Source organism: Pteropus alecto, unplaced genomic scaffold (genome assembly GCF_000325575.1).
Source record: "Pteropus alecto unplaced genomic scaffold, ASM32557v1 scaffold114, whole genome shotgun sequence".
Classification (NCBI taxonomy): Eukaryota; Metazoa; Chordata; class Mammalia; order Chiroptera; family Pteropodidae; genus Pteropus; species Pteropus alecto.
The window spans coordinates 913,357-928,567 of NW_006435793.1; the positions used below are offsets into that span (position 1 = coordinate 913,357).

The window sequence follows — 15,211 nt, forward strand, 5'->3', positions numbered from 1 at the left end:
GGAGATTATATTTATTTCAAACCTTTTATCTTTCTGTAACTTTTTTAAAGTGGCCTTGAGTACCCATGAGTATACACTATGTGGTAAGTCTTTGCAGACTTTGGTGTACTTAATTTGTGAAATTACTCAAATATTGAGTTACCAGATGGTTCTGAATGACAAAATGATTAAACAAGGAAGGGATTAAATTAGGAATTTTTTTTTAGACTTTAGATATGGCTGCAGAGTGATGAGACAGGGAGAAGGAATTTCTTATATTTTGACTACTGATAATTCTGAAAGAAAGGTGATATGTTTTAAACAAAGGAAATTACATTTATTTTCATTCCCAGGGTGACTCCTTTTAAGAGGGCAAAGATCAGTTGAGTTTATCAATTCTGGCATGTTTATTAGAAAAATTAGTTACAGTACAGTCATGCCCTATAAATATCAGCAGACAGATTTCTGATAACTTCTACATTGAAGAACTTTAGCAGTGTCTACAGTGTCAGTATCTGGAACCCTGGAGCTTTAACATTAGAGCTGTCATATCCCTTCTGCATCTGTGAAAACGGGGTTCAGCATGGAAACATTTGAATTTCGCATATAGGATTTGGTTATCACATGTTCCACACAACTCTTCTAGAGACAGAAAAATGTACAAGGGGCAAGATGTAAATAAAGGATGGGAAAGGCAGTGTGGAAAAACACTTGGTTTGCAACTAGAGAACTGCAAAACCAGGCTTCACATTAAGCATGTGAAGGCAGAAGTTACTCTGAAGCCTGGAGCAGTGTTTCTCAAAATTTAATGTGCATGTGAATCACTTGGGGATCTTTTTAAAAAGCATTTCTGGTTTTGTAGGTCAAAATCAGTGGGCCCTAAGCTTCTGCATATCTAAAAACCTAAGTAATGCTGATAATGTTTTGAGTAACATTAGGTGGCCCTAGATGCTACTATATTGAAGTGGGAGACAAGTACTATCCCCTGAAACAACAACCATAAGAAATTTAACAGGGAAGGTATATCTATCGGTAACTAGTTTACAGTCTAGTAACAATAATAACGTTTTAGTTTTCCTAAAGAGATTAAACTAGGTGTGCTAACTTGTTGACTGAAGATATAATTATAAAAGGTGAAAAAGTTAAATGATTTCTATGTAAAAGTTACCTATTAGTGGATAAGAAAGATTTAGTACATATGTATAATGGGATATTCAGCCATAAGAAAGGATGAAAGACTGCCACTTGTGACAATGTGGATAGATCTTGAGAGCATCACGCTAAGCAAAATCAGACAAAAAAGGAAAATAACTATGATTTCATGCAGTGGGATATAAAACTAACAAATGAACAAACAAAACAGACACAGTCAACAGTACGAAGGTTACAGGAGGAAAGGGTTGGGGGAAGATAGAGTAAAGGGAGTCAAATATATGGTGATTGAAGGAGACTGGACTTTGGGTAATGAACACACAATGCAATATACAGGTGATGTATTCTAGAAGTCTACACTTGAAACTTAGATAATATCACCCCAATACATTTAATAAAGAGTTATCAGTTAATTTTACTTAATTGAGCCTTCGAGCTCAGTAAGTATGCTTATATAACACCTGCTAATAAAATAGAGATTCAGAGCTAGTAGAAATGGTTTTGTATAAACTACTTCAAGCAGCATAAAACACTCTTCTGTTCTCTTTTATTGTAATGTTATTTTTCTGATTATAAAGCACTGTTTTTTTTTTTTGAGGAAACCGGGAAAGACAAAAAACAGCATTATCCCATGGCTCAGATAATCACTTAACATTCTGAGATAGTTCCAAATGTAAAAAAACCAAAAACCAAAAAACTTCTTGTATTTTAAAATTTATTGTGACATGTCCACCTGTTTCCTTCACACTATGAGCATTTCTGATTATCTTTAGTCTTAAGAATAACAAATTTGATTAATGTCATATTATTCCATAACTGGATGTTACACATTTATTTAGCCATATTCTCTAACTGGGTATTTAAATTGTTGCCAGTTTTTTTATGTTATTATTTTTTTTAATCTGTCTTTTCTAGTTCTTTGAGTATTGGTGGGCTACAAAACTCCCTCCTGCTCAGAAGAGGAAGTTGTTCCCACTGTAAATTTCTTGACTGTAAACCTAAGAATGGACAACTTGGTCCTGCTGCTTTGATTTGTAATCCTGTTAGCATACGTCCTGTGTATCCTAAAGTACAAAGTGACAAGTACCTTGAAATCAATTATATCTGCATTTATGAACTTATTCTTCTCTGCAATTACTTTACAATCTTTTATTTTCTTGTAGTTTCAAAATGCAAAAGTCCTAGAGTTTTTACTTGAATGGTTTCCAAATTCAAAAGCAAAAAGCAGCCTCTAAAGTTATCTTCTAATTCCACAAATGTTATTGTTTGTACAATTGCAGACTGCAGCTACCATCACATTTCTGCTGCTTTCCATCAGGAAATATCAAATGCAAAATATTTAACACTGATTCAACACTAAGGATACACTGTTCATATTCAAATTTCACTAGTGTCTCAGTAATGACCTTCATAGCAATTTCACCCCCTCGATTCAATTTTGGTTCATGCTTAGAATTTTGTTGTTATGTCTACTTAATCTCCCTTACTTTGAAACAACTCTTTCAGTAAATTATTTTACAAGGAATTTATTCATTTAATCTCAGTTGTCAAATTAGCTGGCATAAAGTTGTTCATAATATTCTTACCGTAGTCCCCCTTATCCACGGGACATATGTTCTAAGATGTCCCAGTGGATGCCTGAAACCTCGGACAGTACCAAATCCTATATATACTGTTTTTTTCCTATACACACATACCTATGATATAGTTTAATTTGTAAAGTAGGCACAGTAAAGGATTAACAACAATAACTAATAATAAAATAGAACAATTATAACATACTGTAATAAAAGTTATGTGAATGTGGTCTCTTTCAAAATGTTTTACTGTTCTCACCTTTCTTGTGATGATGTGAAATGATACAATAACTACTTGTAGAAATGAAGTTAGGTGAATAATGTAAGCATTGTGTCATAGACTTAGGCTACTGTGAGGGTTACTTGAACACAAAGCACTGCAATACCACAACAGTCCAAATGACTACTAAATGACATTAAAATAGCCACTTATACTTACTGTTACATGATACATTATTTTTCACCCATTTACTTTAAATCTGTTAATGTAAACTACATTGATAATTTTTACCACAATTTTGACTCTTTTGGTAATCCTTGATTTTGTTTGAAGATTTATTCTAAAAATTTGCCCTAGAATTTTAGTTTAGCATATCAAAATTTATAAGATTCATTTATGTGTATTCATTTATGACTGGCACTTAACAATGTTATGTTTGTGAGATTCATCCTGGTTATTGCATGTAATTGTGCTTCATTTATTTTTATTGCTCTATAGTACTCCAGTGTATGAATATGCCAAAATTTATTCATTCATTTTATTAATATTTAGTGGTTTTCAGTTTTTTAATATCTTGAGAAATACTGCTTTGAATATTTTTATACATAATTCCCAATGTACTTGGGCACACATTTCTGTTGGGTATATCTCTAGAAATGGAATTCCCGGGTCCAATGTTATTTTAGCACATTTAGTAGACAATGTCAAATTGCTTTCTAAAGTGATTGCACCCAGTTACATTCCTCTAGCAGAGTCTGAGTCTTGGTGATCTATTTCCTAACCAACTCTTCTTACTTTAAGAATTTGTAATCTTTGCCAATCTTGTAGGTGTAAATATAACCCATGATTTTAATTTGCATTTTTCTGATGACTAATGAGATTAAGCCTTTTTTCCATTTGTTTATACTTGTTTTCTCTTCTGTACAGTGCCTGTTTAAGTCTTAAACTCAACTGAGATTTTTATAAATTGAGTTTTTAGGAATTCTTTATGTATTCTGTTTAATAATTCTTAATTAGTTTTATGTGTAACATAATTCTATTGCAAGTTAGCAATTTGTGTTTTTGAGTATTTTATGGAATATTTGGCAGATCAGAAGTCCTTAAAATTAAGAAAGTTAAATTTACTAATAGGTTGTACTTTTAAAATGCTCTGTCCATCACCTCAAGTAAATAAGGACACAGTAGTTTTATGGCGATAGGGCTTTTATTTTCTTGTTATGTAAAATCCCACTACTGCTCCATTTATAACTCTCAAGAGCCCCTATGAATCATTTGGGGACAGGGAGGGAATCTGTGGGAGATTTGGTCTTGCCCAAATTCTAAAAGCAGAAATTGTGCCCACCAAGAAGTATTTTGTTACTCATTACTGTGACCACATTAGTAATTCTCAGCTTATTGGGGAACCTCCTTGACTTCTTTATTTGCAGAGGGAAAATGTATCTGAATGCAACCTACAGAGGTGGACTCATTTCCTATGAAATTGACAAAATATATGAGTAAATTCAGGGGGTCTCTTTAAGAGGAAGAAATTTAGAGAAACTTCATCTGTGTTTGCACCTGGCCCCAGCGCTAGCATCACGGACTCAGCTCCACCTCAGATCATCATTAGATTCTCATGGAAGCACTGGTCCCTGGTGCTAAAAAAGGTTGGGAACTGCTGATTTAGAGAGCATAGAAAATTAAAAGAGGGAAAATAGGAGGGGACTGGATTCAATCCGTTTTCAAAGTTGATAGGAAACTAGAGCAAGGAGGGGGACAGTAAGCTGGGTTTTCTCTTTTGTTAGCTCAGTTAGACGACAATAGGTATATTTGAGGTTTTGGCCATCAGGACAACTCTAGGTAGAGTGTAGTTCATCCTTTGCTGCTGGAGAAGAATGCTCAAGAGGAAGAAGTCAGGTAGTTTGGCTTGTAATCAGATCTATCTCTCCTGGGCTGATTAGAGATGGGTTAAAATCTCAGTTCTAATGAGAAATCAAATTTTTAATGCCAGCGTTTGGCATTTAGCAGTTTACAAGGACAAATAATCTTTCTACTTATTTTATAATCTCAGAGAGCTGTGGGATTCCAACAGTGCTCAGATAAGGGTATATATTTCAGTGGATTTTGTTTAGAAAGGTTATCAATAGAGACTTACAATTACGAGGCTATCAAGGAAGAATTAATATTTCTGAGGGAAAAATGAAAGGCTATCCAAAATTATTTAACTTTATTTTATCTCCCAACTCCCATTAATATTTTTCTCTCTTTATAAGGATGATTTTTGCGGAATATTTTAAAAGAAACTCTCTTAGTCTGGGAAGCTGAATTGTGGTTGTATTTTTATAATTTTGTTTGAAGGATGATTTAATGTAAAACTAATAACACATTGGAATTACATTCTGTGAAAATATTTTTGAAAGTTGACTGTATGTCATATGTATTCATGTAACTGAGGAATACTTTCTGGTAGTGAAATGTAGTAAACCAGGGATATGAAGAAAAAACTGATGACATCTGAAAAGAAAAACTAAAGTTAGTCATGAACTAAAGTTAATGACTTTTCAATTTCTTTTTGTTTGGGTACACTGGTTGATGCGTGTGATATTTAACTAGAAGCTTAATGAATAATGCATAGAAGGAATACTTCACCTTTAGGCTTATTTAAAGAAAGAGCTGCATCTACTCTCTCAGTGACTATCACACGTAGACCTTTGATAAGTTTTTGTTGAACTACTAATCAATTTGACCAAGAATTGGAGATATGAATTCCATTCCTGACTCTGCCATGTATTTCTGTGTAACCTTAAAGTACTCGATTTCTTGAATATTTTTACAAGAGAAATATGGTAATTTTGGGCTATACAATCATTTTTTTAAAGTTTCCAGGGAACAATGTTTTATTCACCATCATATTCTCATTCTCAGCACTTCTCTCTCCTTAGGCTCATTCTCATCAGCCTGTATTCATGCTAGTGTCTATCTGATCTCTCTCTCTCTCTTCCCCTCCCCTCCTCCTTCTCCCCTGCCCCTCTTCCCCTTCCTCCCTTTCCCCTCTTCCCCTCCCCCCCGTCCCTTTCCTCTCCCCTTCTCCTCCTCCCTTCCTCTTTCCTCCCCTCTCTGGCCAGACCCAGAGGTACTCCCTCCCCCTCCCTTCCCCTTTCTGGGGTAGCTGGCATAAAACTAGATCCTACAAATCATTAAAAGTACATTAGATTATCTGTCAATTTCTCTTCATTTTTCTTTACAGGGGTTCCTTTTTTGCTGCTTTATCATAACTGAAAGTCCCCATGTGGAAGAAAAAGTTTTCCATAAGGAGTTTGTTACTCACTGGAGTTTAATTTAGATTCTTTGCTTTCCTGGCTTCTGGTTTATAAAAACAAAAACAAAATTGATTTTGTAGTTAATCCAGATACTTTGGTTATTGGAATAGGAATGATGGTCCTTTTTGTGGCTTTCTCCACACTAACCAAGAAAGAAGGGCATTCCTTTTAAGAGGGAGGTTATAAAAAGGTCAGCAAGACTTCTGTTTACCTAGAGGACTTGTCAGCTTCTAGTTTTTCTTAGGACATGGTAAATTCTAAACACTAAGCTGTAACTATTTTTTTTTTCTCTAAGGAGAAATACACATGTCAGCCTCCTTGTTCTCCCCAAAGATTTTATTTTTGTTCTTTTGAGAAGATCCCTCTATTTATTATGTCCTGTTGGAGGTAAATTTTTAAATGCCAAGCATTTTGTTTGTAGGACTTGGGCAGGGTATTAGTAATAGAATCATCTGTTCCATGTATACAAATGTTTAGCAAATCTCCCTGTTTTCAATGCTACATCTCACTCTTCTCCTCCACCGCTCTTGACTTTTTAAGGATTTTTAAAGATGGTGATATCTTCCTTGGATGTGTTGATACCATTCATGCATATTTTGACTGATGCTTGGTTCATTATTATTATAAAAGTTATCAACTTTCTTTTTGTATCTTCTAGACATCTATTGGCAGCTCCCAGGTGTCTCGTATTCAAAAGTTATTTCAGGGTATTTGCTAAATAACTGAAGAGTTAGAGCAGAATCCCAAGCAGCCTGATTCCTGGTTCAGTTCACTGTCTTATTTCTTTCTTTCATATTTCTTTCTATTCTGAGGTTTTACTGAAGACATTACTGAAGAATCATCCAAGGTGCCACACTGTAACGATGATTCAGTTGACAGCTAGCTACTCCTGCGAATGCCCTTTTTGATGATCTAGTGCATATCTGAGCTACAGGCCTGACTCCCTTTCAGATAGTGCTTCTTCAGGCATCACTAAAAGATGAAAAGGGGAACCTGTTTCATTCTCATGCCTACTATAGGGCCAGTGAAAATAGTGAGGTAGACCTGGAGCATGCCTCTTCACTTGAAGGTGACTACGTTGGAGTCTACCCCATGGGTCTCTTCTGGTCCCTAAAACCTGAAAAGAAGTTTACTAAATTGCTGAAAAGGGATGTAATAAATAGCCCCTTCCAGATCCAATTGAAACTTTATGATTCAGATTTCACAATGATCCCCAGTGTGACCACTGCTTCAAAGGTCAGCCTAATTTTGGAGAGGTGGTATGTAGCACCTGGTGTCACATGGGTCCAAGTCCGAGAAGGCTGCATTCGGGGAGCTCTCTTTCTCCCTCCGGGTGAGTGGGATTGCCCTGGTTCTTGTCATCCTTCTTTTCCTCCTTCAAATGCCTTATCCTTCTAGGAGTTTAGCTTGGATACAGATAACAGAGAGCATTCCTTTTCTACCTTAGAATTGAGGTTAACTGGGTTAGGACAAGAATGTGGTGATCTATTCTTCCAACTCAAGTTTCATCTCAATGATTCTGGAGCTTGTCTAAGGATATGACTACAAAAAGTTGTGGAGTCCTTGTATTATGGGATTTCCATAGTTTTGGATTTATGTGAAATTTATCTGCATCGAACCTTAGCTATCTGAAGACCCACATCCTGATATTGTGGATCATGTCCCCATTTTTGCGGGGGAGTGTTCTGTCATATCTGAGTTTCAATTTAGGTGTAGGTCATGCAAGATTGTCACAATAAGCTGATAATTTAATGAATTGAAATGTTGCAACAAATATAGAGGATGCAAAAAAGTTTATACCCTCTATTTCCATAACTATTGCATATTTATAGAATATTCTATAAATCAGAAAATAATACGTCATTCTCTCTAGTAGCTATAAAACTTTCCAGAATACTCATAGTTTCCCATAGTGATCTCCCCATATCGATAGGTGTCTCAAAACATCTATTGTTCTATTTCTCAGAGTTCATTGTAGGTCTGAATGAAGCAAAGCTCATTTCCCAGAAGTAGCCCTAAGCAGGTCCAGGTTTCAGGTATGTCTGAGATTCCCTTATTCAGATTGATGCTTTGATCTGGGACACAGCCATCACATCATCAGGATATTATTGCCTTTCTCTCTCTTTTTTTAATAATCACCTTGTAGAACTGAGATAGGTTGAGGAAATCTGACATGTTAGAGCTGGTTTCGGACAGCATAAAGTTATAGATAGTGTAGAAGGAATAAAAACTTTCCAAATTCACCAAGACCTATGCACTTATTTGGGTAAATTGGAATTTTTTTTTTTTTTTTTTTTTACACCCAGTAATGAGTATATAGGCTACTTTATTGTGTGTAGGGATTAGGAAGTAAGTAGCACAAACCTCTGTGCCTCTATTACCCCACCTCAGTTAAAATCTGAATATCAGTGCAGGCCTTCCACCTTGGGATGATGTGCTGGTTTGGAGCGCACTGTTTGGGAAGGCTCTTGGACACTGCACGCGCTGGCTCTTCTGCTTCAGGTACTTGTTCTGTGGGGATACAAAGGAAGGTTGAGTTGTGCGGGGCCAAAAGAGGTTGAGTCTGATCTCAAAGCATTTCTCAACTACAGTGTTCTTCTAAAATAAGAGGCTCAGTACTCTTGAAGTGTTTCCTTTATTCCTGTCAATCAGAAGATGCAAAAGCATCCCTATTTATTCACTAAAGTGATATTTTTAAACCAAGATACATTCAGTATTGTTTTATTTTTTCTTTTCTCAAAGTGAAAAAACATAGCAATGTTTGTTTCAAAATTCCCAATATGCCTTTAAATCAAGCCACTCTTTTCATATGGATGGGACTAGTTTTCCTTGGCTAAAATTGCTCATAACAAAAATAGAATCTCCTCAGTAAGTGCAGCTTGTATTACTTTCAGTATATATGCTCTGCTTTATTTTGGAAAGAAGCTGCCTACACAGAGTTTGACTGTAGAATGATATTATGCTCCAGTGAATGAACAGTGCTATTTCATGAAAGAGCTAATCATTTACGTCTGCTTGGATGCAAGATTTAATGACTATATAGTCAGATGAGTGTAACAGAGCAGTGTTAAGTCAGGATTTTAGCTAAAAAAATCATTTTGATAGCCCCCTTTTTGAAAAACCATATATTTTTGAAGTCTTTTTTGGAGCTTTGAGAACTCTTTTAAACCTGTGGAGCCTCTCATCAATAAAATGAACATATAATCACGTGCATTTCGTATATAATTTCGGGGTCTTCATTAATCTCTTGAAGCCTATTTGTGTACCTATTTACAGATTAAGGAACTCAGGCCTAATTTCTTTGGCTTTCTTTACTCTAAGGCTGTAGAAGTGAACCTCTTTGAGTCCCCATTTTCCTTGGCCACAGAGATTAAATATGTCAGTGAACATGGTTTCCAATCACACTTCTGGATACTATGTTCTATTATATAGTCAATCCACTTTAATTCTGCCCCAGATACAATGCTGAAAATTTTCTCTTGTACGTTAATTCCAAAATTTGTGATGCATTTCCTTTTTGTGTCGTCATTTTTCTTTTCTTTTCCTCACCTTCCCTTCATACCCGATTCTGTTCTGTTTTGTCCTTTTTTAGGAGAGGGCTGTTTCCCAGGGGTAACTGATTTGTTTGGTAATGCTGGGAAACTGATTAAGAGCCAGGCCAGTTTCCTGGCTAGTCATAGCTTTGTCACCTTGGCTTTGGCTTACTGTGACTATGAAGACCTGCCTTCAAAACTGGAGAAAGTAGATTTAGAATATTTTGAGGAAGCTACCAATTTTCTTCTAAGACATCTGAAAATAATTTTTGCCTTTTCAGTAGGTCTCAGTCCATGTGTTTTTAATAACCATGTATTCTTTGACTTCTTTTGATTTCCAACTGTGATTCTCCCTCAGTAAAATTAAAATTCCATTACATAGCCATACTAGTCATAGAATTTATTTCTTATGCAGTGTCTTTTGCTCAAAAATTTGAAATGTATAGGAAGTGTACCTGTGTACATCATGGTATCAAAAGGCATTGGCTTTGGTTTCTGACAGAAATGGGTTACATTTCCAGCTCCATCCAATCTGGTTGTGAGAATTTGGGCAAGTTACTAAGACCCTCTTTCTTCATCTGTTAGATCATATCATAGTGAGACTACTTCATAGTTATTGTGAGAATTAAAGGGGATAATAGAAATAAAATGCTTATGAGAGTAACTGGCAATACTAATACTAACACTCAATAAATGTAAGCAATTATTATTTATATCATCTTTTCTGATAACTATTATATCACCATACTTAACCAAACAGATAATCTGTATGTCTTTGAAGAGTTGCTATAAATTTTTAGTTACTTGAGAGGTAAACATTATGCTGTAGTACTTTCCAGTCCATATGCCTTTAAATCTTAAAATGTGCTTTCTGCTGTAAAAGGGTTGGTGCTTGTTATCCCTTGTAATTTTCCATTTTTTTTCTTAGTAAGAATCGATCTAAGAAAAATTAAGTCTCTGTACTATATCCGTTTTCATATAAGGATCACACAAATATGATCAGAATTGCAATAGTAAGATGAGCAACAATTACTGACAATCTACTGATGCATTGAAATTATTAATAGCTATTTTTGATGCATATAATGGAATTGTCCTTGAATGGCCCAACAGGCAATGTTATCATTGTGCTAAGCTTCTGCGTGGCTTAGATGGGAAACGTAGTTACGCCATCCTGCTTTACATTTTCTTAGCCTCATTCACCTTATATTCGCTGCATGACTTTTGTTTTGCTGTTCTTACCAGTGTCACAGGGACCGCTGGTTAACGACTCAGCCAGGCCTGGAAACCAGGTTTCTTTCCTAGGCTCTGAGTACTTTTATTAAACCTGCCGTGCACTGTCTCTTCTGTGGAACGATAGACCACAAATCTGTCAGTTCTTTGTAGAACTTATTACTCCATCTGTTGATGTTAAGCATCTTCAAAGATCTCTAAAAATCCCTGATCCCAAATTTGGTAACAAGAGTTGGTGTTCTGCCAAAGGCCAGAAACAAATTAGATAAAGCCTGCACATATTTGAGTCACTTAAAAAAAATTAAAGTATAGTTAACATATAATACTATATTAGTTTCAGGTGTCCAGCATAGTGATTTGACATTTATATACCTTACAATGTGATCACCACGATAAGTCTAGTAACCATCTGTCACGATACAAAGTTATTACAATCTTATTGACTATATTCCCTGTGCTGTACGTTACATCCATGTGACTTTTTGTTGTTGTTGTTCATCTGTGTTATACTTGCTTTTACTTTATCTTCCATGGCCAAATCCATTCTGAGTTCTCATGTCTCCTATGACTCTAATATTTTGTATATTAATACACAGAATTTCAGAGCTTGGAAAGTCCTTTTAATTCGATCCACTCCTATTAATATACAGGGTAGAAATGGACAGTATATATGACTCACTCAATTTGTTTCATTTTTCCCCCTTACCTTAAGAATTTCTCACATTCTGTCAACTGGATACAAGTGGTAGATTCATTCATATCTTTCTAAATCGTAAGATACTCCCCCCCACTCCCAACATTAGCTAATAAAATGCCTTGTTTTCTTAAGAAAACATAGGAAATCAATTAAGGCTTTAGAAAAGATTTGACCCTCTGTAACATTGAGGAGAAGGCTGGGAAGTTGAAGAAATATCAATCTAGCCTCCTCCATCAGAAACTCCACGGGCTTTCTGAACCAGAGCTGTAACCATCTACCTCTATACGTGTTTTATGAGAATAAAATGCCTTATGCTGATATTGGTTAAGCCACCATCAGCCACTTTTCTGGGAAACAGCCAAAACTTTCCTAATGGATTCACCATGGGAGGAGCAAAATCTCTATCCTTGCATGGAGCCAGAGCTCAAGGAAAATCAAGGCTTTATTTTGTGCTGTAAGAAAAAAAAAGTCATCTTTTAATCCTTCTCATTTGCTCTCTCATACCAAATTGGTGACTGGGAGCTGTACATTCTGCACTCATAAATAACTCATGAACTTATTTGCTTCTTATCCCCACTGGTGTTACCTTAGTTCAGGGCACCATCATTTTTTGCCTGTACAGTTGCAATAAGCTTTGGCTTTTCTGCCTCCATATGTTTAAGTCAGACTTATAATACTGATTTTACTCACTTGCTTAAAGGTCTCCCAATTTACTACAGGATAAAGGCAGGCTTCCTAGCATGCTAGATAAAACTTTTCATGATCTGACCTCTGCATACTTCTTTAGCCTTATCTTAAGCCTATCCTTAAAATCTGTCCTGATTATCTTCTGCAGTTAGGTAAAAGGTCAAGGCTGATTAGCATGTTCTTCAAAGCTCTTCATTACCAAGTTGCTGTTTTCTTTCCCAACCTTCTTTTGCTATAAACTCAAGTGATAAAGAACTACCTGTGATTCCTTCAATGCATTGCTTCTTAGTTTTTGCTCCTCCCTGGCGAATCCATTAGGAATGTTTCAGCTATGTTTCCCAGAAAAGTGGCTGATGGTGGCATAAACAACATCAGCATAAGGCATTTTATTCTCGTAGAACACGTATGGAGGTAGATGGTTCTAGCTCTGGTTCAGAAAGCCAGTGGAGTTTCTGATGGAGAAGACTGGATTGATATTTCTTCAATTTCCCAACCTTCTCCTCGATGTCTCAAGATGGCTGTGGCAGTTTCAGGCATTAAGTCAACATGGAAACATCATAAGCAAGAAAGAATAGTCAGAAACCTAGGCTTTCTTCTCATGATTCTATGCCATTTTATGTGAGGGGGAAAAAACCCAGACTCTAGGTTGAATGTGTTGGTCTTACAAGAGAGGCTGAAAGAATATGTAGCAAAGGGGAATAGGTTCAGAGCCATCAGAATTTATCACTTGAGACTAGATACATTGCTATGTACCACGAAATGGAGGTCTTGTTGGCCTTCAAATTGCAGAGAATGGCTCCTGTGTAAGCAGCTAACAGTGTCTACTATGCTCAGCATAGAATACCAACACTTCTTATTTGCGCCCGCTGTTATTTATTTATTTATTTATTTATTTATTTATTGTTTTTTTATTTTTTTACTGTTTTTAAAGAAAGATTTATTTTTATTCACAGTAATAAAAAACACATTCCCTAAATAACTCCCTCCATAAATATAAAAACAAATTATTTGACAAAGCATAAGGCTACATTTTAATAGGTAACTCTCTTTCACTTTATCTTGTTCCCCTTCCCGATTTTTCAAGTATCAGCTGGGTTTTATTTCAAACATGGTCTGAACATTTTTTAAAAATTAATTTTAATTTTTTATTTTTTGTTGACATTGGTTAACGAAATCCAGTAAGTTTCAGGTGTACGATTTAAATGTGCCCATTTTTATATATGCAGACTCAACTTATCCATTTCTTTCGAGAATCTTTCTTTAATCCTGCCTTTATTCTTTGACAAGCTGAGTTGGCAGCCTTACCTATATGCACTCTTATTTATAAGATACTATAATCATCATTTTTTTCTTTCCTGTCACTTTAGCTGGCAGCGAGTTCTTTAATGATAAGAGATCATGCCTTTCTTCTCTGTGTACCCAGTGCTTGGTACAGGGTGCATGATCTAAAAATGCTTGTTTGATGACTGACAATGAAAGAAGCCGAGCCAAGCCTCCTATATGAAAACTTTCTCCAAAGGAGAAACCTTGTGAGGAAACCAAAGCAAGTCTAGAATCCTCTGTTCAAGTTTTCATGCTCTATCCTACTAATCTCACCTTTTTTCTCTGTCTTTTCCTACAGAGTGTGCTTTCCTCTGACCCTCTAGGGAGCTCAGAATTTGTACCACAGAGTTTAACAATTATATCATGACTCATATTATTCACAATAGTTATATGCATTTTTCTTATTCTCCTCACTACACTGGTACTTCCTTAGGGTATTTTAAACTCAGCACCCAACACAGTGCTGAATCCATAGTACTCAGTCAGTAAAGATTGACATATTTTTGAGGGAGTATTTCCTTTAAACACATATTCTATATATTCCAGAACTCTAGAACTAGGCATGGGGGTGGGATTAGTACTTTCTTTGCTCCCACTGGCCACAGAAGTTCTTTGGTTGTTTGAAATTGTAGGGTTTTGCTAAATGATGGATAGACTCAACATCTCATCGCCATTATTTTCAGGTCCTTGGCCCAGGCATTGGGGTAGTCTCCATAAGCAAAGGAGCAGAGATTGGACTCTCCATGGCTACTCACCTGAAACAAGTCATAGCCATATTTATTAATGAGCCCAACTTCATAGCTTCAATTCCATAGGTATATCATGGGCAGATAAGTCAACCCTTGCCCTTGTCTCTACAATTTGTATACATCAGCAGCTTAGGATTTATAGAGCTTTAACACTGTTTTGTGGAAACTGGAATTGAAGCCAGTCACACTTTTCTCCTCCCCATTGAAAAAGCCCAGGGACATTTTCTCTTCATTGTGGCAGAAGAAGATAAGAATCTCAATAGCAAAGCTTATGCTCAGCAAGCCACAGAACAGCTGAGGAGAATGGGAAGAACAATTGGACCCTGCTATACTACCCTGGGGCAGGCCACCTAATAGAGCTTCCCTATACCCCACTGTGCCGTGCCTCAGAGATGCCCAGTCTTCCTGCCTTTCTGCGCTGGGGAGGACAGGTGGTCCCACATGCTGCTGCACAGGAACATTCTTGGAAGGAGATCCAGAAGTTTCTCAGAAAGCGCCTCCTTCCGGTTGCGACCAGTCAACTTTGAGAAGAGTAGATAGTCCTAAGAAATAGAGAAGCACCAGGGTGTTTTACCAGATCTTCACTTGATTTTCATAGAGCAATGCCTTGGACCTCTCATTGTAAGAAGGAAATTATAGCAAGAGAAGGCAGGAGGACTGAGAATGGTCATATCTTGACTTGGCAAAGGGAAAACTATTTCCACTTAATCCGATATACGCTGAGGGTTTTCTATTTTTAGAAATAAACTGAGGGCTCTACTT

At 36.3% G+C, this 15,211-nt stretch overlaps 1 protein-coding gene across 1 annotated transcript; it reads left to right on the forward strand.

The window, feature by feature from the left end:
* Positions 1-65: 65 nt before the first annotated feature.
* Positions 66-14,976, forward strand: BAAT (bile acid-CoA:amino acid N-acyltransferase). The gene is given in 5 exon segments (XM_006911588.1): positions 66-83; positions 7,107-7,560; positions 9,820-10,040; positions 14,384-14,744; positions 14,747-14,976. Coding segments are annotated over 5 exon segments (1,284 nt in total).
* Positions 14,977-15,211: the final 235 nt, after the last annotated feature.